Genomic DNA, 27,261 nt, shown 5'->3' with positions numbered 1-27,261 from the left:
TGCCCGCGCATAGCGCGGGGTTCCTGCTAGTTATTATTATTATTTGACTAGATTAGCTTGCAACCATGCTCACGGCCGGACTACCACGTCTTTCTGTAAGCTACTATGTGCATTAGCATATGTATGCGGTATGCCCATGGATTTGGCCCGGTTTGAAGAAGAATAAGCAATCTAGAGATAGACAAATAGATGAGCATTTGCTGTTCCACACTGAAACTGGGAAAAGCAATATTCTCTGTGCACAGAAAAATGTATTATTATGCTCTATTCTCGTCACCGCAATTGTTTATTAGAGTAGTTTTGCACTAGCGCTCATGAAAACTATGGATCGGCGCATATCTTATCTTTTAGTAATATATAAGAAAAGGTGTAACCACATCGATCTGGAACAAAACCATAATTTACGAATATTGATAGAACAAAATACTATGTAGATGAAAAAAAACTATGGTAGTTTAGGACAACCACAACTAAGGAGGAAAAACTATCGACCCCATTATTATAATGTGGATTTTCTAAAAATATTTATATGGCCACAGCTACTTATTCTAACTATAACTAGGTGTTCTAAAGTACAAAACCTAAAAACACGCTTAAATAACATATCTATATGACCTCCAAGCACGATAATAGAGCGACCCATATAATGGTTGTTCATGTGGACCTAAGACTCGACAAATTATCATGTGTACTTTTCTCTATGTCAACGTCAGATAGGCATATTCCACTATCATGTTAGGTAGACCGTAGCATGGCCCTACCCTGACATGTGCTTTTCTCACTGACCAATGTCACTTGACTTGACCAACCAACCCAGTACCAGTGGCCACTTGGTTTTTTTCCCTTTCAGCTTTGGCTTCTTCCTTAAAAATCTAGGCGGCTACCGAACCGCTTTTCTTAATCCTTAAAATAATGAGATGGACACTGATTGCCACGTGAAGCGTGCCACACACACACGAGAACTCGTGAGAACTACACTATCAGCTTAATAGGAATCCATTATCTCGTCGGCGACATCACTGTTTCCACAAACAAAAGTACCCCGTGTTAAAAAGTAGTACTGTACTACACAAGAGTAAACTGAGGTGGAGCCTGAAAGCCTTTGGGGCTCTATTCGACTGCTATTATAAACCGGTTTATCAGTCATGGTATAGTATTTTTCTCTTCTAACAAATCAATTGTACAAATCAGCATAAGCGGCCTATAGACCAGTCGAACGGAGCCTGAGTCTCTCTCACCTCTACGTGGCAGGGCAGCCATCTGCCATTTCGAAACGATAGCGCGGGCATCAAGTGACAATCGGCGGCTTCAAGAGACGCGATAATCTCTTTGGCTCTCTAGATCTTGTCGTGGAAGCGGCTGTTTACAGTAGTATTTTTTTTTTACCTTGGGTTGATGGTTGATAGAGAGAGAAGGACCGAGGCTTTGAAGGCTGGGACAGGGACGCGCAGAGGATCTGGGACATATCCGCATGGATATTCCCCCTTCCGGGAAAGGATATATGCCCCGAATCTTCCACTGCCGCAGCGTGCTGGTCATGCGGGTACTTTCTTAAAAGAGCCTACAGTACGGCCCTGATTGGTTACGGTAGCCCTTCTAAAATTCCTGTCGGACATATATATATATATATATATAGTATTAAATATAGATTAATTATGAAATTAATTGTACAACTTACGACTAATTTATGAAACAAATCTTTTAAACCTAATTAGTCTATGATTTAACAACGTGGTGCTACAGTAACATGTGCTAATGATAGATTAATTAAGCTTAAAAAATTATCTCGTAAATTAGTCTCCATCTATGTAATTGATTTTGTAATTAATATATATTTAATGCTTCTTATTAGTATCTAAACATTTGATGTGACATGAATTTTAGGAACGACTAAAGAACTAAACACCCCTGCATGTACTAGAATATTGGAGTTTTGCTTGAATCCTCTGCGCCCCGCGAACTGTGTTAGAAGGTAGTTTTGTTTTTTTTTAAACTTGCTTTGCTCCGGCGTCCAACAATGCCAAATCGCCGCTTTACACAATTGGTGGATTATGTATATTCATTAATGACACATTGAGTATAACTCCTGTCGTGCGTTGGTGATTGCCCTCTGATTTGGGTACTTTTGGAAGAAAAATAAATTACAACATTGACATTAATTTTGGCAGCAAAAAGATCGGTTTCTTAATTTAAATGTCACATTTTGATTTTAATCAATGATTTTGGGGAAGAGAAGAACATCTTTTTCCAGTTTAGTTTAATAATGACACATTTCACCCATATATATTAACATCTATCGATGTCATTTACTTGAAAATGCCTTGTGTTGGTCTTAAAGACAGTCTTAGTGGAGATTTCATACTCATTTGTTATAGTTCCACATCATCAAAAGTGGTGAGGTGGCATGAAAATTAAGATGAGAGAGGAGAGTTGACTTACATCCCAATGAAACACACTCCACACTCGCCCCTGTTCGCTTGAGCTTATTTAAAACTACTTTTCAGCAGTGTTTTACTCTCACAACATTTCAATATAAGCATCAGCATAAACCACATTTCAGTATAAGCATCAGCATAAACCAAATTTCAGCATCAGCGAACATGATGACTACTTCCTAATCCTAGTGAATAAAACCCTAATAAAACCTGCATTGAAGAGCTCATAGTTCCATCCCCGTGTGTTTTAGCCAATTTTGTGCGGCTTGGATCCTTGTTGTGCACTGTGCCTCTCATGTTTATCATGCATGATATGAATATATTTTACATAATCAAGTCTATTATGTATTTTTTATATATCATATGAATATTGAAGTAGTAAACTATTTTTTGATATTTTATGGCATATTTGAACATAACACCATGTAATAATTGAATGAGCACCTAGCCTATTATTAATCGGTGAAATAAAACTATGAATCGAGAGATGTTTCATGTCCCAGTTTTTAAAACTGTTACAGTATGTCTTAGAAATAGGAACATTAGGCTAGTATCAGTGGAGAGTTTCATTTTATTGTTTCCAAGACTACCATGTCATATAGAATGAAATGAAACTTGGATGAAACACACACTCTCAATGGAAAGTTTCATTCCATAGTTTCATAAACATTTAATTCTATGACTTGTAAAGAGTTTGTAACAGTGCGAAGAGAGTTTTATCCCCATGCAACCCAATTTTTCTCTCTCTTCATTAAAACATTGCCATGTCATCAAAAGTGCATATGTGGTAGGCTATTAAATACAAATAAAACTCTAGTGAAATTTTTACTGAGACTGGCCTTAGAAAGAAATGAAAACTAGGTATTCTAGAATGGGAGGGACATGTCAAGGCACAGCTCATTGTATTATCACACGTCACGAGGTATTTAGAAGGGGGAGGGACATGTCAAGGCACAGCTCAGTTTTTAAGGCGTGCTTATTATTGCTAGCCTGCTATGAATATATTCATCATGTTCGCTTGAACTACTTTTCAGCCAACAAATAGTGTTTTTCCTTCACAACAAATCAGTATAAGCATCAGCATAAGTTAAATTTCAGCATAAGTGAACAGGCTGATTATTCTGGATATCTTATCTAACAACGCCCGAATAAAATTGATGCACTCTTTAAGCACTTTTGTGCTCACAAATCTCCACCTCCCAACTCATATTTCTTGTCCAACTCAATTGGTATGATCCAAGCACATCTCGCTAGCTGGAGATGGTGGATTTTCTCCATCATTGTAGATGTCTTTATCGGATAGCAAAATCATAGTTCAAAAAAAACATGGAAGTCCAATAAACTAGCTAGCTAGGTGTTTATAGAAAAAAATTAATATACATGACCAACAGTTGTTTGGTTGTTTGGAAAAAAAAATTATGGAAATCATTTATACTTTAATTCCCTAAAAAGAAAGAATATTTCTGTTGTAGACATAAATGATAGATTTTTATGATGCCATCGGTGCTAACCTTCTCACCAGAGAAAAAGGTAGCTTGGAGCACATCAGGACACTATTAATCGTTGATATCACAGTATAAATGACCCTCGAAACTACTAAATTCATGCATTACTCCAGGACACATTTTATGGTAGCTCACTTTTATCACGTCTTATGACTACTTTGGTAGAAGCACAAATTGACCTAACAAGTCTCCTTCCTTAAATGGTACTCCCTCCGTTCCAAAATAAGTGATATTTTAGATTTGTCCTATATTAAACTATTTTAAGTTTGACTAAACTTATAGGAAACAACATCAATATTTATGATACCGAATGGGTAGAATATAAAAATATATTTCATGACAAATCTAATAATACTTGTTTGATATTATAAATATTAGTATTTTTTGTTTAAATTTGGTCAAACTTGAAATAGTTTGACTTAGGACAAACCTAGAACTTCACTTATTTTGGGAGGGGGGAGTAGAAGCCGGCCATTTGGCTATCAAGGTTCATTGCCTATTATTTTTCTAATCATACAGATTACGGTTGTTTTTAGAAAACATATTACAAGAACGGCCCCAGCAAAAAAAACAAAGAGCCTATTGTTTGGATATAAAAATTTGAGGTAGAAAAAATAAAACTGGGATATGAATACTTGATTCTAGAATGAGATTCTAGAGTCCAATTATCTACCAAAACACTGGCTATTTGGAGATTCTCATTACATAAAAACATTAATCCTTCACTGATACATACGAAACAGTTGTAAATTGTTAGAAGTCATAATTTAAGGTTGCATTTGGTTTTGTTGATGAGGTGGGACGAGATTGTTATGTCCTAGTACTTTTTTAGGATAGGGTCATCCCATTACTTTGTTTAATTGAGGGAGAGGAGTCATCTTTGTGTTTATTTTTGTATGAGGGGTGGTAAGAGATAGGCATGTAGAGGTGTAGGATCGAGATGACGGACTAGAGGGGGTGAATAGTTCTTTTCTAAAACTTAATCGTGTCGGCTAACCGATACAAGTGCGTAATTAAAACTATCGATCTAGCCAAGACTACACCCCTCTATCTAAGTTATTAAGCACCTTAAAAAGATCATAAACAAACAACTAAGGTACCGGGCTAGCTAGAGCTTACCTAACCCATTTAGTTTGCAAGGTCACACAAACCTATGCAACTAGTACTTCACACAGCCGAGGAAGCTCCTACACAATATAGTAAGAAAAGCACAAAGCCACCTAAGCTTAATAGCAATGCTCAATAACAAGGCTACACAAGCCAAATTAGAGAGCGCAAATTACTTAGGTACACAAACTAAGCAATATGACTAACAAGGTTATTAAAACCAAATTAGCCACTCAAGAAAGCTACTTCTTATGCTACACAAGCAAGAAGGCAACTAGCAAGCTACTAAAGCTAAAACTAGTCACAAGAGCAACTACACAAGCACAATGTATATGAACGTAATACAAGCTTGTGTTTCATGAAATGCAAACCACCGAGAAGATGATGAAGACAATGTTGACACGGTGATTTTCTCCCGAGGTTCACTTGATTACCACCAAGCTATGTTCCTGTTGTGTCGACCACTCACTTGATGGTTCGGCAGCTAATTGGCATCACCCGTCAAGCCCGCACATCGGGCACCACAAGAACCTACCCCCGAAAGTGAGGGTAGCTCAATGACACGCTCAACTAGAGTTGCTCTTCGCGATCCCCGTGGGTGAGCACAACCCCCCTCACAAATCCTCCTCTAGAGCATCGTATAATCTTCTCACGTGCTTCAACGGAGTCACAAGCCACCAAGCCGTCTAGGAGGGGGCAACCTCCAAGAGTAACAAGCACCACCGGCTTGCAACTCGATCACCTAGTGCCCCTTGATGCAACCTCACGATGCAATGCACTAGAATCACACTCACTCATAATCGGATCGCACTCTTGCAAGAACAAGTTAGTTAGAGGGCATTCAAGCACACCTACACACAGCCACCAAGGCTTAAGGGTGCTCAGCAACCGGCCAAAGGCTGACCAACACTTCCATTTATAGACCTACGGGCTAAACTAGCCGTTACCCCTTCATTGGGCAAAATTCGCAGCGACCGAACACGCCGATCGTGATGACCGGACATGCCAGGCCTTGCGTCCAGTCACTCCTGGCCATCCACGTGGCGCCCACGTTCAACGTTGCGCGTCGATCTCCAACGGTCGGCTGCCGCGCGCCAACGGTCAAGTGAGGACCGGACGCACCTCTGTCGAGTTCGGTCGTCATAGACCCGCACATAGCATAGCAGACTAGCAGCACCGGATGCACCACCCTCGTCAGGACCAGACGCACATCTGGTTGTGTCCAGAGAGGTCCCGAGGAGGCTAAAACACCACCGGACGCGTCAGGTCTAGGGTGACCTGATGTGCTCCAGCGTTCGGTCCTCACAACACTGCTGCCTGAGCACCACGCGCCGCCACGTCAACGAGACCGGACGCAGCCACCGCGCGTCAGGTCACAAAGTGACCCAGCCTCCGGTCATACCGTAGAGGCAGACTGAGAGCACCACCAACTGACCGGACATGCTGGTCCTCCCGAGGCTAGCATCCGATCACCTCCAGTGACCTGTTTCGCCTCCGTTTCTTCACTGAGTTGATCCGTTTCAACTCCAACTCCTTTCTTCTTTGTAAATGTGCCAACACCACCAAGTGTACACCTCCATATGTATATGTGTTAACATTTTCACAATCATTTTTAAGGAGTTAGCCACTCAACTTACCACGCCACTCGATCCTAGCAACTATGCAAAGTTAGATCACTTGAGTGGCACTAGATGACTGATATTGAAACAAGTTTGTCCCTCTTGATAGTACGGCCATCTATCCTAAACCCGGTCATCAACTTCTCTACACACCTATGACCAGTGAAATGAAATATCCTATAGGTTATACCTTTGCCTTGCGCATTCCATTCCATCTCCTTTGATATCGATGCAACACATGCACCAACCAATCACCAAATGATATGATCCACTTCATATCATCACATGACCGTATTGATTCATTGATCTTGACATCATTTGCTCTTCACCGTTGCTTCGGTCCATCGGTGCCAAGTCATCACTCAACTTGCCCTTCACACTTGCAACAGGTCTATCGAGCCAAGTCTTATCTTGATCTTCTCCACCTTAGTCACATGACTCAATGTCATGTCTCATATGCAATGAGCTCCTTCATCACATGTGTGAGCCTTGCAACAAATCCAAGCCATCTTCATCGTCATGGCATGAGTTGCTCACACAAGTACATATGGACTAATCACCTCTGTATCTCACATTAAACACAATTAGTCCACCTAAAATTGTCACTCAATTACCAAAACCAAACAAGCACTTTTCAAGAGGATAGATGTCGATTTTCCTCTTCATCTCCTTTGGTTATTCCATTTGTGTGGACCTGATTTTCATCCTTGTTTTCCTCTTCTCCTCCTTTGATTCTTCCTTCCATTTGTTTGTCGTAGCGGGGCTTTTTGCATGCACAACCGTCGTAGCCTTGCCCCATGGTGTCATGCCCACCTGCCTCCTCTCCTTCATCCTACTCCGAGCTCAGAGCTCCACCTCATTTGGCATCTCCCCTTGCGTCGTCCCTTCCCGGGCCTCTCCACACCTTGTGTCGCCGGTTGCAAGGACCTTCATACACCACAGCTTCCTCGGCTCGCTTTGCTCCTTCTGCTCATCGCGCTCGCTTGTGGTTAGCCACATGATGCTATCTGCGTGGGACGACTTAATGTACTAAATTTGAGGGATTAAGTTATCCCACATAACCAATATAACTCTGTTCTTGTCCTTGATATTTTCAAATCAAACGTTTGATGCCTTAAAACTGAACACCAATGAACCATCTTTTGGAATACATGAAACTTTTCTGTTTTCTCTCCCTATAGAAATAAGCTAATTCCTCGAAAGACCTTCTTTTTGCAAAATTCATGTGTTCCCATCTCGTGAAAAGTACTTCATCCCTTCCCATCCCGTTGGCGGATGTCCTCGAAACCAAACGTCGGGCACTTGGAACAAACCACCTGCACAACCACACGACAATCTTAATCCACGTGAGTACGTGGGCGTGTCAGCTCATCGAGTTAGAGTATCTCCAGTAGTAGGAGAAAACTTTAACCCCAAAAATTAGTTATCGGGGGAGATATAAAATGTGTTTTGGAATTTTAAAGGTCTTTTCTCCAACAGAATGAGAAAATCTAATCCCTAATGAGAAAAATATTGGATTAGAGGAGGAGAAGTCTCCCCTTTATTTGAGGGGTGGTAGCTATGATTTGAGAGACTGAGATTTTTTTTTATTTATTAAAGTTAGTATGAAGAACTGTTCGAGCTACCAGGGCACGAAAATAACAGTTTTTCCTCGTCTAAGTTAGGAAAGGGGACGGCTAGAGGTGCTCATAGCCCCCGCCCGGTGCTGCGTGCCCATGCTAGTTTCGCCGCATAGCTCCACGGCCGAACGCTCCACGCCTCCACCAGGCACCAGGCCACCACTACCACCCGGGTCCCTCCTCTCTTCCCCCGTCTCCTCTTCCGTCCACCTCACCTCGGCGTCGTCCACCCTCGAAGTGTGGCCTTTTCGGCGGCGAGCGAGGGCGAGGAATAAACTCGCGTCGCGCACGCACCGCAACAAATAATATCCTTCCACGCGAATATTCGCCGCTTCCCACCTCCCCGCCACGCATATCCTTCCTCCCTCCCTCCGTCCCCCCTTCTCTTCCCCTCTATTTCACAACCCCATCAGCCGTCCTCCACCGCGACGATCACCGGCGCAATCCGTCCACCCACCCACGCCCCCACCGGGAATCTCATTTCTTTCCTGCGACTAGGCGACGTCGGCGGCGGCGGCGCCGATGAAGTTCGGCAAGAGCCTGAGCGGGCAGATCGTGGAGACGCTCCCGGAGTGGCGCGACAAGTTCCTGTCCTACAAGGACCTCAAGAAGCGCCTCAAGCTCATCGGCGCCGGGAACGGGGCCGAGCGGCAGCCGAAGCGGGCCCGCCGCGACGACGCCGGGGAGGCTGACGCGTCCGCGGCGGCGGCGGCGATGACGCCAGAGGAGGCGGAGTTCATGCGGCTCCTGGAGGCCGAGCTCGACAAGTTCAACTCTTTCTTCGTCGAGAAGGAAGAGGAGTACATCATCCGCCAGAAGGTGCCTGCTCGCCGTCCTTCCTCCCCTCGCTTCCCAAACGATTCTGGTGTTCCTTGATCTGATCGGGTTGTCTGGCCGTGGCTGGGTGGAGCAGGAGCTGCAGGACCGGGTGGCCAGGGCGGCCGGCCGGGAGTCCAAGGAGGAGCTCATGCGGGTGCGCAAGGAGATCGTCGACTTCCACGGCGAGATGGTGCTGCTCGAGAACTACAGCGCCCTCAACTACACCGGTGAGTCGTCCTCCACCGCTGCACACTCCCGTCCCGCCGCGTCGCGTTAGGTGTTGCTTTCATGTCACTCTTATGGTTGATTTGTTTTCCAGAACTTTGTTGTCTCTGTTGTTGTTTTATCTCTTCCTGGTAAGTTTAATTTAGACTGGAGTGTGCTGTGAATTGGGGATGAAGCATCTAGATTCGTGGAGTTAACCACCAGTGTTTGCCATAGGTAACATGGGTCAAATAAAGAGACCACTTTCTGTGTTGCTTGTCAGCAAGTGGGAATTCTTGTTGCTGTCATTGAGTATGCATACTAGTGACTATGGCAAGAGTCCATTTATCCTCGCTATTGATGAAGTAATGTTGCTAAAAATTAATCTATGCCAAGAAATTGTGATCTGCGGTCAGTGTGTTGATAGCTCGCGAGAAATTAGCTATATCTCGTACATGAGTGCAAGTACATCATTTAGTTTGTACCCAGATGTTATACACAATAGAAAAGCACATGTTTGATTCGGAACGCTCGTGGCGAGACAACGGTTAATATAGTATTCAGTTTGGTGATACTATTTTTTTATAAAAAATAGTAAACAATTGAAAGAAAAACAGCACTCTCTTTTTGATAGTCACCATACAGTCACACATGTGACATGTTTGAAAGTTAACATGTTGTGCGGAGCTCTTTGCTCGGATTGGGATTAACTAATGGATGCTATCTTGGACTGTAGTGCATTACTCAATTTTTATTAGATTAGTAGGACAAAAAAAATTCCCTGTGCTGTTTTGATTTACTGTTAAGTGCCTAGGTGTTATCTTTGCCTTTATAATAACTGTATTTAATCTCAGAAGAAAAACTGTCTTCCTTAAGCTATGAATTAATTCTTGTTGTTTACTGTCAAGATATTTTTCCTGCACCATCTTAGGTTTCATTGTTATAGTGGGCTTTGTTTTAGACAGTAAGATCAGGCAGTAACTTTCCTGTTCTGTTTCGACTCGTGTCTCGTGAGTTCATGAATATACACTAACTCAACCTTTTTTGGCCATATAATTGGTGTTATATTGCAATTTGAATTTTTGTGGATTTTTTTTTCAGTTTAGGTGTTCTTGTTTTTTGAAATAAATAGATAGATATTTAAGGTAATGGTCATGTGGTTCTGTTCTAGTATTGCCATTTTTGCAAGCTTCATTAACTAAACTGAGATTCATTCTGCTTGGCTGAGATGCATTTGACTGCTATGACGTCACCTGCAGTGCAAGATTGGTTTGCTAGTACTATACTGGTAGGCTACTCTCATAAAGTCAAATTTTGCGAGCTGTCATGAACTAAAGGTAGTGAGTAGTTACTCTTGTCATCATGTTTTGGAGCATAATGGTTTCAGTGGATGCCGTTTGACCACTCACCATAATATCAGCCTTTGAGCTGGCTGCTCCTGTTGCCTTTAGAGTGATGCATCAGATTTATGAATCATCCACTAGATCCATCGATGTCCAAAAAGTGTGCCTGTTATGGTGGAAAAGGTGTACCACCGCCGTGACAAGAAGAGTGGCTAAGGTAGGGGGGCGGGGCCAGGCACTAGGGTGCGGCCACCAGGCCCAGGCGTGGGAGCCGGTTTGGGCTTCAGCCGGTTCTATAGGAGTTAGTTATTAAGAGTCCTAGTTGAGTTGGAGTTTGTTAAGTCAGGGCTGTTAGCCCTTAGATTTAGGAAAGGTTTGTTATTGAGTTGCTATAAGTATTAAACAATCTAAAGGAATAAAGATCAGCCTGAGATTGAGTATATGTCACCTTGGGCCCTCGGGCGTTACTGTTCATGATCTCCTGTTGTCACCGATCTTCCAGCCAGGCGCCGAGCACGGCGCCGCCAGTTCGTCGCCGGGGTTCCAAGCCCAGGCCTCTCATCTCCCACTCCTACTCCCTCAGGTCCCTAAGTTCCAACAACCTGGTATCAGCCATGTCTGGTCCTGGGTCGGCCGCCGCCGCCGTCGCTCCAACCACCGCCGCTGCCACCGTCGCATCCACCACCTCCGCACTCCCTGTGTTCACCACCTCCGCGCCAATTGTTGCCACCACCGCATTGTTGCCCAGTCCACCATCCGCGACCCCAGCATCTCCCACTGAGGCCTTCAATGCCTTGACGACGGCCATCTATGCGATGCAACGCCAGATGGGGGACATCTCCTTGCGTCTCGCCGCGGTGGAGCGCCAGGCCTCATCTTCGGGGCAACCGTTCTTCCAGTACGGGCTGCCGGGCTACGGCGGCATCCCGGCGCTGCCTGCGTCGGGTCCGGCCATCTTGGAGCTTCCGTTCTCCGCACCACCAGTGCCGACCACGGGAGTCACCATTGCCGGTGCCCTGTCCCTGCCGCCGCAGCCGCCATCTACGGGTGTTCCCATCACCCAGATTCCTTTTCCCTACTCGCCGTCGCCCGTGCCTTCCCTGTCGTCCATCATGCAAGGAGCAGGGGTCGCTGCGCCGCCACCTTCGGCCACGATGCACATGCCGCCGCAATTGCCTCATCTTCCGCCGGAGCCGGAGGGCCCTGCTGTTCCCCGTTACCATAAGCTGTCCTTCCCCACCTATGACGGCAAGGAGGATCCGCTTGGCTGGCTGCTCAAGTGTGAGCAGTTTTTCCGCGGCCAGCAGACTCGTCACGCGGATTGGGTCAGGCTCGTGTCCTACCACCTCACCGGCACAGCCCAGATGTGGTACACAATCCTGGAACGCGACGCTGGCCGGCCCGAGTGGGAAGAGGTCAAGAGACTGTGCCATCAGCGCTTCGAACCCCCGCTCAGTACCAATCACTTGGCGGACCTGGCATGCCTACCATTCACATCATCGGTTGATGCGTACCTGGAGGCGTTTCAGGCGCGTATGGCGCACGCCGGTCGCCTCTCGCCGTATCAGCAGGCTCAGCTGTTCACCGGGGGCCTTCCGGACCACATCCGCGTCGACGTCGAGCTCCACGACCCGCAAGATCTCCAGCGGGCCATGCGGCTGGCACGCGCATACAAGCGGCGGAATATGCCTGCACCGCTCGCCCTGCCAGCGCCGTCGGGCCGCCCGGCTCGCCGCAATGCGGGGACTGCACCAGCACTTACCGCGTCGGCGGGGTCCCAGGGGGGTTCGGCGTCAGCTTCATCCGCGCCAGTAGTCACTACAAGGCCATTCAAGCGGCTGTCACCGGAGGAGATGGCTGAACGTCGCAAACAGGGGCTCTGCTACAACTGCGATGAGCAGTACGTCCGTGGCCACAAGTGCGCCCGGCTCTTTTATCTGGAGGCATCAGACTACATCGTCGAGGAACCAGATGACGTCGACGAGGAACCAGCGGCACCGGCAGCAGCGAACCAGCCGCCCTTCGACCCTGATGCCCCCATGATCTCGCTCAACGCCATTACTGGCATTCGGACTGAGGACACCATGCAGCTCTACATCCAGATGGGCAATGAGCAGTTTGTTGCGCTCTTGGATTCGGGGTCCACGCATAATTTTGTGCGCGGCGACGTCGCCCGACGCGTGGGTCTTCAGTTCCATCCCTGCCCGGGCGCCAGGGTCATAGTCGCCAATGGTGACCGCATGGCCTGCCGTGGCCTCGCGAAGGACGTCGCCATTCGCATTGCCGACGAACACTTCTCCATCGACTGCTACTCGATCCCGATTGATGGCTACGACATGGTCCTCGGCGTCACTTTTCTGAGGACGTTGGGACCCATCCTCTTGGACTTCGATGATTTGTGTATGGCGTTCTCACGCGACGGCCGCCGTGTGTTCTGGCGCGGCATCGGCTCGACACGGCATGATGTACAAGCAACTCAGCGCCTCCATGCACTGCGCCAAGATGGGCCGGCTCTGATGGAGCGCTTACTGCAGTCTTTCGAGGACCTCTTCGCTGAGCCCCAGGGCTTGCCGCCGGTCCGTTCATGTGATCACCGCATACACCTACAGCCCAACACGACGCCGGTGGCAGTCCGCCCCTACAGATACCCACAGCTCCAGAAAGAAGAGCTCGAATCACAGTGTGCGGCTATGCTGTCCCAGGGCATAATCCGGCAAAGTACGTCGCCATTTTTAGCGCCGATGCTGCTGGTGAAGAAACCGGACTCTTCCTGGTGCTTTTGTGTGGATTATCACGCCCTCAACGACCGCACAGTTAAGGACAAGTTCCCCATTCCAGTAGTAGAGGAGCTACTGGATGAACTCAAAGGCGCCAAATTGTTCACCAAATTGGATCTCCGTTCGGGCTACCATCAAGTCCGCATGCACGCCGATGACATTGAGAAGACGGCCTTCCACACACATCATGGGCACTTCGAGTTTTTGGTCATGCCGTTTGGCCTGACCAACGCGCCGGCGACATTCCAGAGCCTCACGAACACGGTCCTTCAGCTGTACCTCCGTAAGTTCGTATTGGTTTTCTTCGATGACATTCTAATCTACAGCCCTTCGTGGACGGCGCACCTCCAGCATGTCAAGGCAGTCCTCACCGTGCTGCGGGAACAGCAGCTGCGCATCAAGCGCAGCAAGTGTTCGTTCGCCGCGTCCTCTGTCGCGTACCTGGGCCACATCATTTCCGCTGGTAGGGTGGCCATGGACCAATCCAAGGTGGAGGCCGTGACGTCGTGGCCTCAGCCGCGCTCAGCGCGGGGTCTCCGTGGCTTCCTCGGCTTGGCGGGCTACTACCGCCGCTTCATCAAGGACTTTGGCGCCATTGCTGCGCCTCTCACGCAGCTCTTGCGCAAGGATGCTTTTCTCTGGTCTGAGGCGGCAACAGCGGCGTTCACGGCATTGAAACAAGCCCTGGCTGCAGCTCCGGTTCTCCAATTGCCGGATTTCGAGCTACCCTTCATGGTGGATTGCGATGCTTCTGGATCGGTGTCGACAGAATATGCTCGGCAGTCCACCGAGGGGTATCCCGCGATGGTAGATTGATCGGTGGGGGTGCGCGTGATCAGGAACCGGATGGTGACACAAGGCGCAGAGACAGCGATTTAGACAGGTTCGGGCCGTCTGATCAACGTAATACCCTATGTCCTGTATCTTTAGTGTATTGTATTGAATACATGATGTCGAGTAGAGGACCCCTGCCTCTCCTTATATACTCTGGAGGGGCAGGGTTACAAGTAAAGTATCCTATTTGGTACTATACAATGTCTTGCGGTGCACGCCGAGCAACGCCATGCACGCCTTGATTTTGTGGGCCGGGCCACCTCCGATGGTGCGGCCCATGTCTTGGGGGCCATACCCCCACAGTTAGTCCCCGAGCCTGACAGTAGGTGACGCAATCACGTGGTGCCAAGATCATAAAGTAGAAGACCAGCCGAGCAGGTAGCCAGTCCCCGGGCGTAGCCTCGAGATGAGAACAAGCACATTCACCGCAAGGTGAATTGTGCCCACTTAGTCCCCGAGCCTGCTAGAAGATGAAGAATGAATCTTGTAGCAGGGTCAACGAAAAATAAGTCTGAAAGCTTGCCGACGTCGTCTGACATGCACGTATTAAGACCCCAGACGTGCTGTCCAAGATCAGCACCCTGATCCGAACAGCATGGAGCAGCTTGATAGCACACCGACGAGACGTAACAAGATCTAAGCACCGAGGAGTCCCCGGCGTAGCCGACGATGTCCGACCAACCAGGGAGTTCCTGGCGTAGCTGGCGGTGACCGAGAACCGAGGAGCGAAGAGTCCCCGGCGTAGGCGGCGATGACCGAGCACCGAGGAGTGAGGAGTCCCCGGCGTTGGCGGCGATGACCGAGCACCGAGGAGCGAGGAGTCCCCAGCGTCGCTGGCGATGACCGAGCACCGAGGAGCGAAGAGTACCCGGCGTAGGCGGCGAGGTCCGAGCACCGAGGAGCGAGGAGTCCCCGGCGTCGCTGATGATGACCGAGCACCGAGGAGCGAAGAGTCCCCGACGTTGGCGGCGATGATCGAGCACCGAGGAGCGAGGAGCGAGGAGTCCCCGACGTAGGCGGCGATGACCGAGCATCGAGGAGCGAGGAGTCCCCGGCGTCGCCGGCGATGACCGAGCACCGAGGAGTCCCTGGCGTCGCTGGCGATGACCGAGCACCGAGGAGCGAAGAGTACCCGGCGTAGGCAGTGAGGTCCAAGCACCGAGGAGCGAGGAGTCCCCGGCGTCGCTGATGATGAACGAGCACCGAGGAGCGAGGAGTACCCGGCGTAGGCGGCGAGGTCCGAGCACCGAGGAGCGAGGAGTCCCCGGCGTCGCTGATGATGACCGAGTACCGAGGAGCAAGGAGTCCTCGGCGTAGCTGGCGGTGACTGAGAACCGAGGAGCGAGGAGTACCCGGCGTAGGTGGCGAGGTCCGAGCACCGACGTAGCTGATGACGTCCGTGCGGTGAAGTGTGCCCACTTAGTCCTCGAGCACGAAGAATCCGAGGGCTGAGGAGTAACCGACGTAACTGGCGATGAAGCACGAGCGACGAACATTCTGGTCGACTGGTCGGCGGCGAAGTGAACATTGAGTAGAAGCGACCGGCGAACAGTCCGATCAACTGGTCGGCGACGGAGTCCATAAACCAAGCGGTCCGACCAGTTGATCGGTGGAGAAGCCCGAGCACCAGGTGGTCCGATCACCTGGACGACGATCCTGCAATACAAATATGTAGAACGGGTAGTACATGATGTACAAATAAAGAAACTCTGGAGAAAAATCAGCAATGGTGATGAAACGGCGTATGCAGTTCGGCGATTAGTTGGCGTGAAAATATATTTATGTTTAATATAAACCGCCCGATCAGTTAGTGTGTAGCTGAGTCTCCAGCCCTAGCTAGCCTATAGTCCATAACGTCGAGCGTGGAGCCCGTGCACGTGTAGGAGGAATAGGCGTGACCAAGGAGCCGCTGCCGACCACCCATAACGTAGAGCGCGGAGCCCGTAGCACGTGTAGGGAGGAGCCGGAGACAGGGCTGTCTCTGGAGGCGTCCGAGCATCAACAGGACTGTTCGTAGGTTCGGAAAATCGTTTGGAGAGCAAACATGGAGAAAACAGTTCGGAAAAACATTATGGTGATATACGAAGATCGAAGAATATTTAGAAGAATATTAAAGCGTGACTTAGCTTTGAACGGAGCGTCTGGTCGGCGACGTATGACGCTTTCTGGTCGGCGTTGACGGTGAGCACCTGGCGGGCGGTGAGTTGTTGGTGAAGACGACCTCGGAGGTGGTTCCGAGATCGGATCTGCTATCGCGAGGGCTGGTATAGCCAGTGATGAATCGTCGTCATGGACCGGCATGGATCTCCACGAGATTGATGACGAGAATGCGCTTTGATTTGATATCCATCTGGCTCGCCATGGATCAAGCGCACACCCCTACCTGGCGCGCCAACTGTCGACAGAATATGCTCAGCAGTCCACCGAGGGGTATCCCGCGATGGTAGATTGATCGGTGGGGGTGCACGTGATCAGAAACCGAATGGTGACACAAGGCGCAGAGACAGCGATTTAGACAGGTTCGGACCGTCTGATCAACGTAATACCCTACGTCCTGTATCTTTAGTGTATTGTATTGAATACATGATGTCGAGTAGAGGACCTCTGCCTCTCCTTATATACTCTGGAGGGGCAGGGTTACAAGTAAAGTATCCTATTTGGTACTATACAATGTCTTGCGATGCACGCCGAGCAACGCCGTGCACGCCTTGATTTTGTGGGCCGGGCCACCTCCGATGGTGCGGCCCATGTCTTGGGGGCCATACCCCCACAATCGGGTTTCGGCGCTGTGCTGCACCAGGGCACGGGCGCTATAGCATTCTTCAGCAGGCCGTTCTCGTCACGGCACATGAAGCTCGCTGCGTATGAGCGGGAACTCATTGGATTGGTACAAGCTGTTCGGCACTGGAGGCCATATCTTTGGGGCGTCGCTTCGTCATGCGCACAGATCACTATGCGCTCAAGTTCCTCCTCGACCAGCGCCTCTCCACCCTGCCTCAACACCAGTGGGTCTCCAAGCTGTTCGGCTACGACTTCGCCGTCGAATTTCGACCGGGGCGCCTTAACGTGGTGGCAGACGCGCTGTCCCGGCGCGACGAGGCTGCTGGTCATCTGCACGCCTTGTCAGGACCGTCCTTCGACCTCTTCGACAGCCTCCGCCGCGAGCTCGACGAGGACACAGCCCTGCGCGCGCTGCGGGACTCCATAGCCGCTGACCGCGGCGCCCCTTGGCGCGTTGTGGACGGCCTCATCCTTCACGGCACCCGCATCTTCGTGCCGGTGCAGTCGGCGCTGCTGCCCACAGTGCTGGAGCTTGCCCACTCGGTTGGGCATGAGGGCGTTCAGAAGACCCTCCACCGCCTGCGTGGCCAGTTCTACGTCGAGGGCGATCGCGCACACGTGCGTGACTTCGTGCACGCCTGCGCCGTTTGCCAGAAGAACAAGGTGGACTCCCTTTGGCCGGCGGGGCTGCTGCAGCCCCTGGCGGTGCCATCACAAGTGTGGTCCGACATCTCGCTCAACTTCATCGAAGGACTGCCGCGTGTTAGTGGTAAGAGCGTCATCTTAACGGTGGTCGATCGCTTCTCCAAGCATGCACACTTCATCGTGCTCAGTCATCCGTACACCGCGGCTTCGGTCGCCAAGGCGTTCTTCGAGGCCATCGTTCGCCTGCACGGGTTTCCCAACTCCATTGTCAGCGACAGGGACCCCGTGTTCACTGGCAATGTGTGGCGGGATCTATTCAAGTTGGCGGGGGTCAAGCTCCGCCTCAGTACGGCGTTCCACCCGCAAACTGATGGCCAGTCCAAAGCAGTCAACAAGACCATCGCCATGTATTTGCGCTGCATCACCGGCGACCGTCCCCGGTCTTGGCTGGAATGGCTGCCTTGGGCAGAGTACTGCTACAACACGGCCTACCACACGACCTTACGGACTTCGCCATTTCAGGTCGTGTACGGCCGACCTCCGCCTGCCTTAATTCCCTATACTGCAGGAACAGCGCGCACCAACACCGTTGACGCGCTTCTCCAGGATCGTGACGCCTTCCTGGCTGAGGTGCGCGAACGCCTTCTTCAGGCCCAGGAATATGCCAAGCGCTACTACGACGGCCACCATCGCCCCTTGGAGTTTGCAGTGGGCGATTGGGTGTGGCTCCGCATCCTTCATCGACCGGTACAGTCGCTGCTGCCGGGGCCGCGAGGCAAGCTCAGACCGCGGTTCGCCGGCCCTTTCCAGGTGACCGAGTGCATTGGCGACGTCGCGTACCGGCTGCTGTTGCCCGAAGGAGCGCGCATCCACAACGTCTTTCATGTTGGCGTCCTCAAACCGTTCCGGGAGACTCCTCCAGCAACGCCCCCGGCCCTTCCTCCACTGCGCCACGGCCGTCGCCTCCAGCAACCTGCACGTGCTCTGCGTGCCCAGCTTCGGCGGGGCACTTGGCATGTCTTGATCCAGTGGGCAACGCTGCCTGAAGAGGAAGCCACTTGGGAGCCGTTGGACGAATTCCGCGCTGAGTTCCCCGCCTTCCAGCTCGAGGACGAGCTGTTCGTCGAGGGGGGGAGTGATGTTATGGTGGGAAAGGTGTACCACCGCCGTGACAAGAAGAGTGGCTAAGGTAGGGGGGCGGGGCCAGGCACTAGGGTGCGGCCACCAGGCCCAGGCGTGGGAGCCGGTTTGGGCTTCAGCCGGTTCTATAGGAGTTAGTTATTAAGAGTCCTAGTTGAGTTGGAGTTTGTTAAGTCAGGGCTGTTAGCCCTTAGATTTAGGAAAGGTTTGTTATTGAGTTGCTATAAGTATTAAACAATCTAAAGGAATAAAGATCAGCCTGAGATTGAGTATATGTCACCTTGGGCCCTCGGGCGTTACTGTTCACGATCTCCTGTTGTCACCGATCTTCCAGCCAGGCGCCGAGCACGGCGCCACCAGTTCGTCGCCGGGGTTTCAAGCCCATGCCTCTCATCTCCCACTCCTACTCCCTCAGGTCCCTAAGTTCCAACAGTGCCAGTGCCACTAACTCCCTCTCCCACATGTATGCAATTTTTCTCTGTTCTGATGTGTCCATTTAACTAAAGATTACTTGAATGGAGCGTGGTTTCAGTGTAGCAGGGAACAATTTTCCCCTATAAATTTGACTCTGCATAAGGTTCATTATATGCATTCCTTCTGTTGTAGGGTTTGATTGGTTCCTCACATTAGTATTGCATTGCATTAGAGGTTATGGAGCATACCCTTAACCTAGATAAGGCAACACAATTTGTTGTTGTTTGGTTTGTCTGGATAGGAAGTTGTATAGTGTTATCCGTGATTGGTTTCCTGCATGAGTGGCTAGACTGAGCCTTGGGATGCAGAGCGGGTGTGGGAGGGAGGATGCATAGCTGGATACATAGGATTTGGCTGAATTGTGGGATGCAGGCTGTGGGCTTGCTTTGAGGATAGTGCTAGCCTGCACATGGGCTTGTGCAGGTAACCAAACATGGACGAGTTGTACTACGGGGGCCTGGGTATGCAGGCAACCAATAAGACTCGTAGTGTTCAAGCGTCTGCTTAGAGCCAGTTGTTGAGTCACTCTTATCTTGGATCAGGTGACTTGTCTAGTTTATTAAATTGCATCTGAATCTAGATGCACTCATGAAGTTTCGTTGGCTTTCTGATTGATATACTGTGACACTAAAGGCGAAACAACTTTTAGGTTCTTATTTTTGTGGAATATAATAACAAGGTGATTTAATCTTGCAAGCTGTTTAATATAAACATTATACTTATCAGTTTCTTTCTTGTTGTGGGATATCTGTACTTGAATTATTTGTGTTCTCTAATTACGTGACTCATTTCTGTTGCTTGATTATTACTTCTTTTGTTAGTCCATTTCACATACTTTTGTGAATAGGAACATCCAAACTGTTCTTTTTTATCATCTTTTCCCAGTATATGATGGTTTATGCATTTCAGTTGATCAATGGCGCCTTTAGTGGTGCACATACAAAGACAATATAAGTTTTTGCTGTTTTCCTTTACAGCGTGTTATCATAGGCCATTTCCTGAGAATTAAGGTTCACTAGTGGTGCACATCATTAGGTATAATTTGGCTATGCTGTTTCAGAAGTCATAGCCCCTTTCTAACCATACAAAGACAATATAATTTTCTGCTGACAAACAGGAATGCAGAAAGACACCATAAGTTTTTGCTGACAACAGGGACATTTTCCACATGTACCAGCTAATAAAAAATTAAACTTATGTAATTTGCGTTCAGTAGAATTTGTTGTCTGCTGATTTTGTAGTTCATACATTTTTGGTTTCATGAAAATAGTAATCTGATAATCATATATTATTTGGAATTTGAAGCATTTTTGTGAGAGTTCTGCCTAGAATATGATGGTCTTGGAGAAACTGATTACAATCAATTTAGTATAGTTGGCATGCTTGCTGCATTGTTATGGTAATTCTGTTGGTTGTATTCTGTGTCAAATCAGTGTTGTCGACCTTCTAGCTTGTCTGTACCACTTATGCTCATGGATCACTTTCTTGATACCTTAGCTATTTAGATCTTTCATCATCACTATGGTTATTTACCGTGTTGCCATTTGCAGGATTGGTTAAGATTCTCAAGAAATACGACAAGAGAACTGGAGCCCTGATCCGGCTGCCCTTCATCCAGAAAGTTCTTCAGCAGCCTTTCTTCACCACTGATCTCCTGTACAAGCTTGTGAAGCAGTGTGAAGCCATGCTGGAGCAGCTCCTTCCGGTTAGTGAGGCATCTGTATCAAGTGAAGATGTAAAAGGAGACAGTAATGATGAAAAGAAGCTGGCAAAGCCAAGTTCTTCCTTGGTAAATGGTGGTGGCATTCCAGAGTTAGATGAGATTGAGTACATGGAGAGTATGTACATGAAGAGCACCGTTGTGGCCCTAAGGTCACTGAAGGAGATCCGGAGCAAGAGTTCAACTGTCAGTATGTTCTCGTTGCCACCTCTTCAGGGCAACAATGCACAGGACAGTTACCAGATCCGGGCAGAGCAAACCAAACTAGATGAGGAGCCAGATAGGTGGAGCAAAGTAACAGTGATAGAGCAGGCGGCCAAATGACAGGGCGAATGTGCAACATCTGATGCCTCAATTCGTCACAATTTTAGACTTACATTTGCTGGAGATGAGACTGGGATCTCAATCTCCCTGTCGTATATTCAGTAATTTGTATGAATTCAGGATTCCTAACAACTGTAAAATGGTGGAAATGTTAAATCTTAGAATCCCAGCACAACCATGAGACAAAACTGAACTGACTTGCACAACCATGAGACAGAACTGAACTGATTTTTTTTCTCTGGAATACGCAGGAGAGATGCGTATCATTGCATTAAGAAATGGGATAAAGGGCTTATATAGCCATACAACAGCACACACACACCGTCTCTGGATTACATATGCGCCTGTTAAAACTGTAAAAAGACGACCTTCCTCAACCGGCGCTGCTAAACCCCAGGTCGAGCAGCGACCAGTTCACTAATGCCTTTAGCGCCTGCCAACCTCCAGAGAGCGGCTTCTTCTTGTGCAAGGAGAAGCACCCGCTCTATCCTAGGCGAGGCACCATTGAACACAATATCATTTCTCTCCTTCCAAAGCATCCAGGCTCCGGCATGACCAATGAATTGAATCCTCTCTTGGTTCTTTTGTCAAGAGTGCTACCGGCTTGTTGCCACCGGTCAAAGAACCCAGTGGCAAATGGCTGAGGTGCAATATCCGGGAGTGCAAAGGTGTGAAATAATTGAAACCAGAATTGCCGAGAGAAGACACAGGAACAGAGGAGGTGCTGAATGGTTTCATCCTCTTGGTCACAGAAGGGGCAGTGCTCAGGATGAGGAAGACCTCTTCTAGCAAGTCTATCAGCTGTCCAACATCGATTATGTGCAACTAACCAAAGGAAGAATTTGCACTTCCTGAGGCCCCAATTCTTCCAAATTAGAGTGCTCGGCTCAAACTGGACTGCTCCAAGGAACAAAGCCTCATATGCTGACTTAGTAGAGAATTGACCTGAATTGTCTAATTTCCACTTATGAACATCCTCAACCTCTGGCAGGAGTAATGTTTCCTGAACCAAGTCCCAAATGTCTAAGAATTCTGATAGGACCTCCACAGAGTGGTGCCCCTGGATATCCTGTACCCACTGATTGTCCATTAGTGCTTCCTGAACTGTACGTTTCTTAACCAACCCGCCTCTTGGGTACAGTTGAAATAAATTGGGAGCTAATAGCTTAATAGAGGACCCTTGTAACCACCGATCAGTCTAGAACTTGGTGTTCGCCCCATTGCTGACTTCCGTAGTTATAGCAGCATCAAATAGGGCCTATGCATTCCCATGAACCGTGACCGGGAAGGCTGCCCATGGCTTATCAGGTTCAGTTTTACCCAACCACAACCAACGGACCCTGAGTGCCCAGCCAAATCTTTGAAGGTCTAAAATGCCCAAGCCACCAAGCTCCTTTGGACGGCTCACCTTGGGCCAAGCTAATAAACAGTGACCTTCTTTTGCCTCCTTTCTGCCTCGCCACAAGAAATTACGACGAATCTTATCCACCACCTTTAGGCACCATGGAGGAAGCTCCAAGGCAGTGGCGAAATAGATTAGAACTGAGGTGAGAACCGATTGCACATATGTAGCCCGACCAGCTCGATTCATCAACTCAGATTTCCACCTGGCAGATGGTCAGCCACCTTCTCAATCAGAGGTTGTAACTGTGTCTCAGACAGCTTCTTGATGGAAAGAGGAAGGCCAAGATATTTGCAGGGAAACTCATGAACTACACATGGAAATTGAGTCTGAACCATAGCCAAGTCTTCATTTGAACATTGAATAGGAGAGACACTGCATTCTGAATATTAGAACTGAACTGATTTTATTCACTATTGTGAATTGATCATGTATTTTTGCTGATCTACAATCGTTTACTGAGTTTATGATTGGGTGTTGCTACTGCTTGTGATTATAAAAGAAAAGCAGTTTTTGACTTGCTACTCCATTAGTTCCAAATTATAGTCCATTTTAGTTTTATTTGAACTCAGACTTCTCTAAATTTTAACTAGTTGTTAGATAGATATATCAAACTCTAGAAGTTCAAATAAATGCACTATCAAAAAATATTTAATCGATAAAATGAAACTAATTAGATGTTGTCGATGTTATAAATTTTCATAAACTTGGGCAAAGTTAAAAGAAGTTAGGACTATTTAATGGATAAAATGAAACTAATTAGATGTTGTCAATGTTTTGCATTTTCATAAACTTGGGCAAAGTTAAAAGAAGTTTGGCAAAAATTAAGTGACCTGTACTTTATCATCTATGGATACATTATGATTCTGGTTGAATAGATATTAATAGATATTAAAATTATGTATATTCATAACTTACATCTTTGATTCAATAGATATTAATATTCTTATCTATAATTCTGGTTGAATTTTACATAGTTTGATTTGACTTAGGGATAAATTTAGATCTCTTATATTTGAGGACAGTGGTTAGATTTTGCGATTAGAAAAGGAAAATGCTACAGCTAAAAATGCTTTTGACATGATAAAAAAATGCTTTTGACATCACCAATGGGAATCGAAAACCCACGTAAAAGCCCAAGAGCGGCCCAGGAGCAAAAACCTCCTTCCTCTTCCTTCCTTTGCAGTTGTGCTCCCCTGCCCTGCGCCGCCGCCGCCAACCCCTCGTTACCTGCGCCATGCCACCGCGAAAGCGCCCGCCGCCGCCGCCGGAGGAGCCCTCTCCTTCCTCAAAGCCTCTACTTGACGCCCAGCCGTCCGAACCCTCCAAACCCGCCCCCGATTCCGAGCAGCCGACCATCTCGGCGACGATCCTCGCCCAACTGCCCACCCAGGAGCGCCTAGCGTACAAGCTCATCTTCGAGGCGGGCAACAAGGGCATGTGGATGCTGGACATCCGCAATAAGTTGTTGATGGGCCCCAACATCGCCACCAAGGTTGTGCGCACCCTTGTGTGTGTGTGTGGGTGGGTGGGGGGGGGGGGGGGGGGGGGGGGGGGGGGGGGGGTGGTTGTGGGGGCTCCTCAAGGAGGTCAGCGATGTGCGCCACCGCAGTAGGAAGATCTTCATGACCACCGACTTCCAGCCCTCCGCCGAGATCACCGGCGGCACCTGGTACCACGATGGCCGCCTGGACACTGACGCCGTGACCACCGCGCGCCGCTGCTGCCAGGCGCAGGTCGAGAGGCTCGGCGCCGCGACTGTCCAGATGATCCAACACGGCATTCTGAAGGACGACCCCAGGGCCGTGTACACTATCGACAAGATCAGGGATATCATCAAGACCATGGTGCTCGAGGAGGTCAAGAGCACCGGCACGGGGGAGTTCAAGGCCCTCAGGGCCGGCACAATGTGCTACCGGCAGGTGACTGGGGCTCCGCAGGGAGGGACGATGGAGGAAATTCCTTGTGGGGTTTGCCCCAGGATTGACGAGTGCTCACCGGAGGGGGTCATCTCGCCGAGCACCTGCGTTTACTACAAGAAGTGGCTGCAGATGGACTTCTAGGCGGTGAGCCCTCTTCTGTTGTACCTGTGCATCATGATGGAGTGTTCGAGTCCATTGGAGAATTCAGTTTCACATTGACCAATTGGGGCTGTTGGATCACACTCATCACACTCGGCTAGATTGAAAAGTTTAATTCGTGACCTCTGAAAGGATAGGTATAAAAGTCCAGTTTCAGATGGTGGTACTCATATTAAGAATCATCTCTATAGTTATTTCTACTTAGTCCTTTTAGCTTGGTATAATCTTTCATATGTATCTATTTCATCAAGTTGCATATCAACATCTTAAATATTTAGGTAATCGACAAACATTTCAGCTCTTGTACTGAAGATATATATTGAGCATGTGAACCCAAAGTGTTCCTGTTTGACAGCCAAAGGACCAACAAAGATGTGCTTTCTATTCAACTTTGTAGGACCACTAAACTTAATAAACTAAGGCCTTGTTTAGATTGAGAAAAATTTCAACCCGATGAATAGTAGCACTTTCGTCTTATTTGGTAAATATTGTCCAATCGTGGACCAACTAAGTTCAAAAGATTCATCTCGTGATTTCCAACTAAACTGTGCAATTAGTTTTTTTTTTACCTACATTTAATGCTCCATGCAAGTGGCTAAAAATTGATGTGATGGAGAGAGAGTGAAAAAACTTGGAATTTTGGGGTAATCTAAACAAGGCCTAACAAAACTTAGATTGTGAAATACAGTACAATATTCTGTTTGGCCAATTATTGAAAATCCCAATCGCAATGGCTGCGATGATAGGCAACCGCAATGTTCAGGTACAGTATCCATGTTGCTTGATTGTTTTAGCCCATTATCTTGCACTGGAACTTGATCTGACATATATGCTCGATTGTCCATGTTATGGTGTTACTTTTGTAGGCTGTAGCTAATTATATATGCTTGAGTTTACTCACCATTTTTCCGTGCTTACACAGCACAGGTTCAGCTGTTTCACAGTGTAAACCACATCCGTATTGTACTTCAACTTTTAGTTTTGTCTTCACCTCTGTGTTATGTACTTCTGCATGATCATCAGGTGTTATGAGCAGGGATGTAGTGCGTGGAGGATGGCGAAGGGCGTAGTCTTGTGTGGTAGTCGGCTTAGGCCTTGGTCCCTCTTGGCCACGACTTGGAAACTGTGAGAGGTGTCACAATAAAGAGGCAGAGTAAGGAGAAGGGGATAGAGGCTAGCTTAGCTTGTCTGTAATCACACACACACGCACACACGTCTTTCAAGCAACAAACTCTTGACTTATCTCCTAATCAGACCAAACTCCTATCAACTGCTGTAATCAGTCTCTAGGTATCTAAAGTACCTAAGAAGATAAAAAGCCAAACTAAAAAACAAATCTCCTCGTCTAACGATGTAGGGTCGAGATGACAGACTAGAGGGGGGTGAATAGTTCTTTCAAAAACTTAATCACGCCGGCTAACCGATACAAGTGCGGAATTAAAACTATCGGTTTAGCCAAGACTACACCCCTCTGTAACAGAACCGATCAATTTATAAGAGCACAAGTACGAAAGCAATCACCGGAGTGATCAAACCGTCATACTTGAACCCATATAAACCCGGTAGTTAACTGAAACCGCGAAGGATTTCAAACCAACTTGCATGCAACCAAGATCGTAGTGATTCAACATAACAAGCCACATGTTACATCCATTTCACAAGTAGTTCACAAGTATCTCATACATTGGAGTTCACATAGTTATTACAATACGAGTTCATAAATAGCGGAAGTAAAGTAGTTTGAGACCATCACACACACTTAGTTCAAATAAAAGCCAGTTCCATAGTCATATCCAGCAAAAACAACATGATAAGATAACATAGAAGATCATGCCCCATGATCTAGTCTTTATCCCCCACAGGGTGGAGACAATACTTGCAGTAGCCATTATAGAGCACGTCATCTGCAACCTTGAGTACGAGAATGTACTCAGCTACACTTATCCGTCGTAAACCAAAAATAAATGACACCAAGGAGTATGCAAGGCTTTATCAGTGGATCTCGCTTGACAACCATTTTGCATAAAAGCTTTAATGATACAAGAGCATAATTTAAATTATTAGTTAAGCAGCAAGTTATCAATATTAACCTATCAACTAGATTAGCACATGTACTAGAGCAAGCAATTGATTAAACTCCAAACATTAGTAACCATATCCAGTATAATGTTGTAACATCATCATCATCATTTTAACCATCAAGTTTAATTAAGTGTCTCTACGTTGCCGCTGCTCAGTCAAGTTCTCACTATCCGAGAGAGACGACGACTCGAATCGATTCCTACCCAGCTGGGGAATTATTCCTAACACAAACCCAATCAACCTGATCAGTGGTTGTCTTGGGTCACCTTTGGTACAACTCAGGAACAAACTCACGGGTCCGAGCAGCGCCGCACTCTCAGGGAATCCACTCTACCAGGTGGTCAATCTCA

The 27,261-nt window shown here is 47.9% G+C and overlaps 2 protein-coding genes across 2 annotated transcripts; both read left to right on the top strand.

Moving 5' to 3' along the window:
- Window positions 1-8,502: 8,502 nt before the first annotated feature.
- On the top strand, window positions 8,503-21,581 carry LOC136527447 (SPX domain-containing protein 1-like). The gene is made up of 3 exons (XM_066520188.1): window positions 8,503-9,104; window positions 9,199-9,331; window positions 20,853-21,581. The coding sequence occupies exons 1-3, from the start codon at window positions 8,808-8,810 to the stop codon at window positions 21,344-21,346; spliced, it is 924 nt and encodes a 307-aa protein (XP_066376285.1). The 5' UTR covers window positions 8,503-8,807; the 3' UTR covers window positions 21,347-21,581.
- A 2,060-nt stretch (window positions 21,582-23,641) lies between these two features.
- On the top strand, window positions 23,642-25,243 carry LOC136529219 (uncharacterized). Its single transcript, XM_066522310.1, has 2 exons — window positions 23,642-24,265; window positions 24,321-25,243. Exons 1-2 carry the CDS (start codon window positions 23,986-23,988, stop codon window positions 24,809-24,811), a joined length of 771 nt encoding a protein of 256 aa, XP_066378407.1. The 5' UTR covers window positions 23,642-23,985; the 3' UTR covers window positions 24,812-25,243.
- The last annotated feature ends 2,018 nt before the right edge of the window (window positions 25,244-27,261 follow it).

Source organism: Miscanthus floridulus, chromosome 19 (assembly GCF_019320115.1).
Source record: "Miscanthus floridulus cultivar M001 chromosome 19, ASM1932011v1, whole genome shotgun sequence".
Lineage (NCBI taxonomy): Eukaryota > Viridiplantae > Streptophyta > Magnoliopsida > Poales > Poaceae > Miscanthus > Miscanthus floridulus.
This window is presented reverse-complemented; position numbering and strand designations above follow the sequence as displayed.

Bases quoted from the DNA above. Each gene is read 5' to 3' on its own strand.
- LOC136527447 (XM_066520188.1), top strand. From the start codon at position 8,808: ATGAAGTTCGGCAAGAGCCTGAGCGGGCAGATCGTGGAGACGCTCCCG. The intron at 9,105-9,198 runs GTGCCTGCTCGC...TGGGTGGAGCAG, and splicing joins AGTACATCATCCGCCAGAAG to GAGCTGCAGGACCGGGTGGC. The intron at 9,332-20,852 runs GTGAGTCGTCCT...TGCCATTTGCAG, and splicing joins CAGCGCCCTCAACTACACCG to GATTGGTTAAGATTCTCAAG.
- LOC136529219 (XM_066522310.1), top strand. From the start codon at position 23,986: ATGCCACCGCGAAAGCGCCCGCCGCCGCCGCCGGAGGAGCCCTCTCCT. The intron at 24,266-24,320 runs TGTGTGGGTGGG...GGGGGTGGTTGT, and splicing joins TGTGCGCACCCTTGTGTGTG to GGGGGCTCCTCAAGGAGGTC.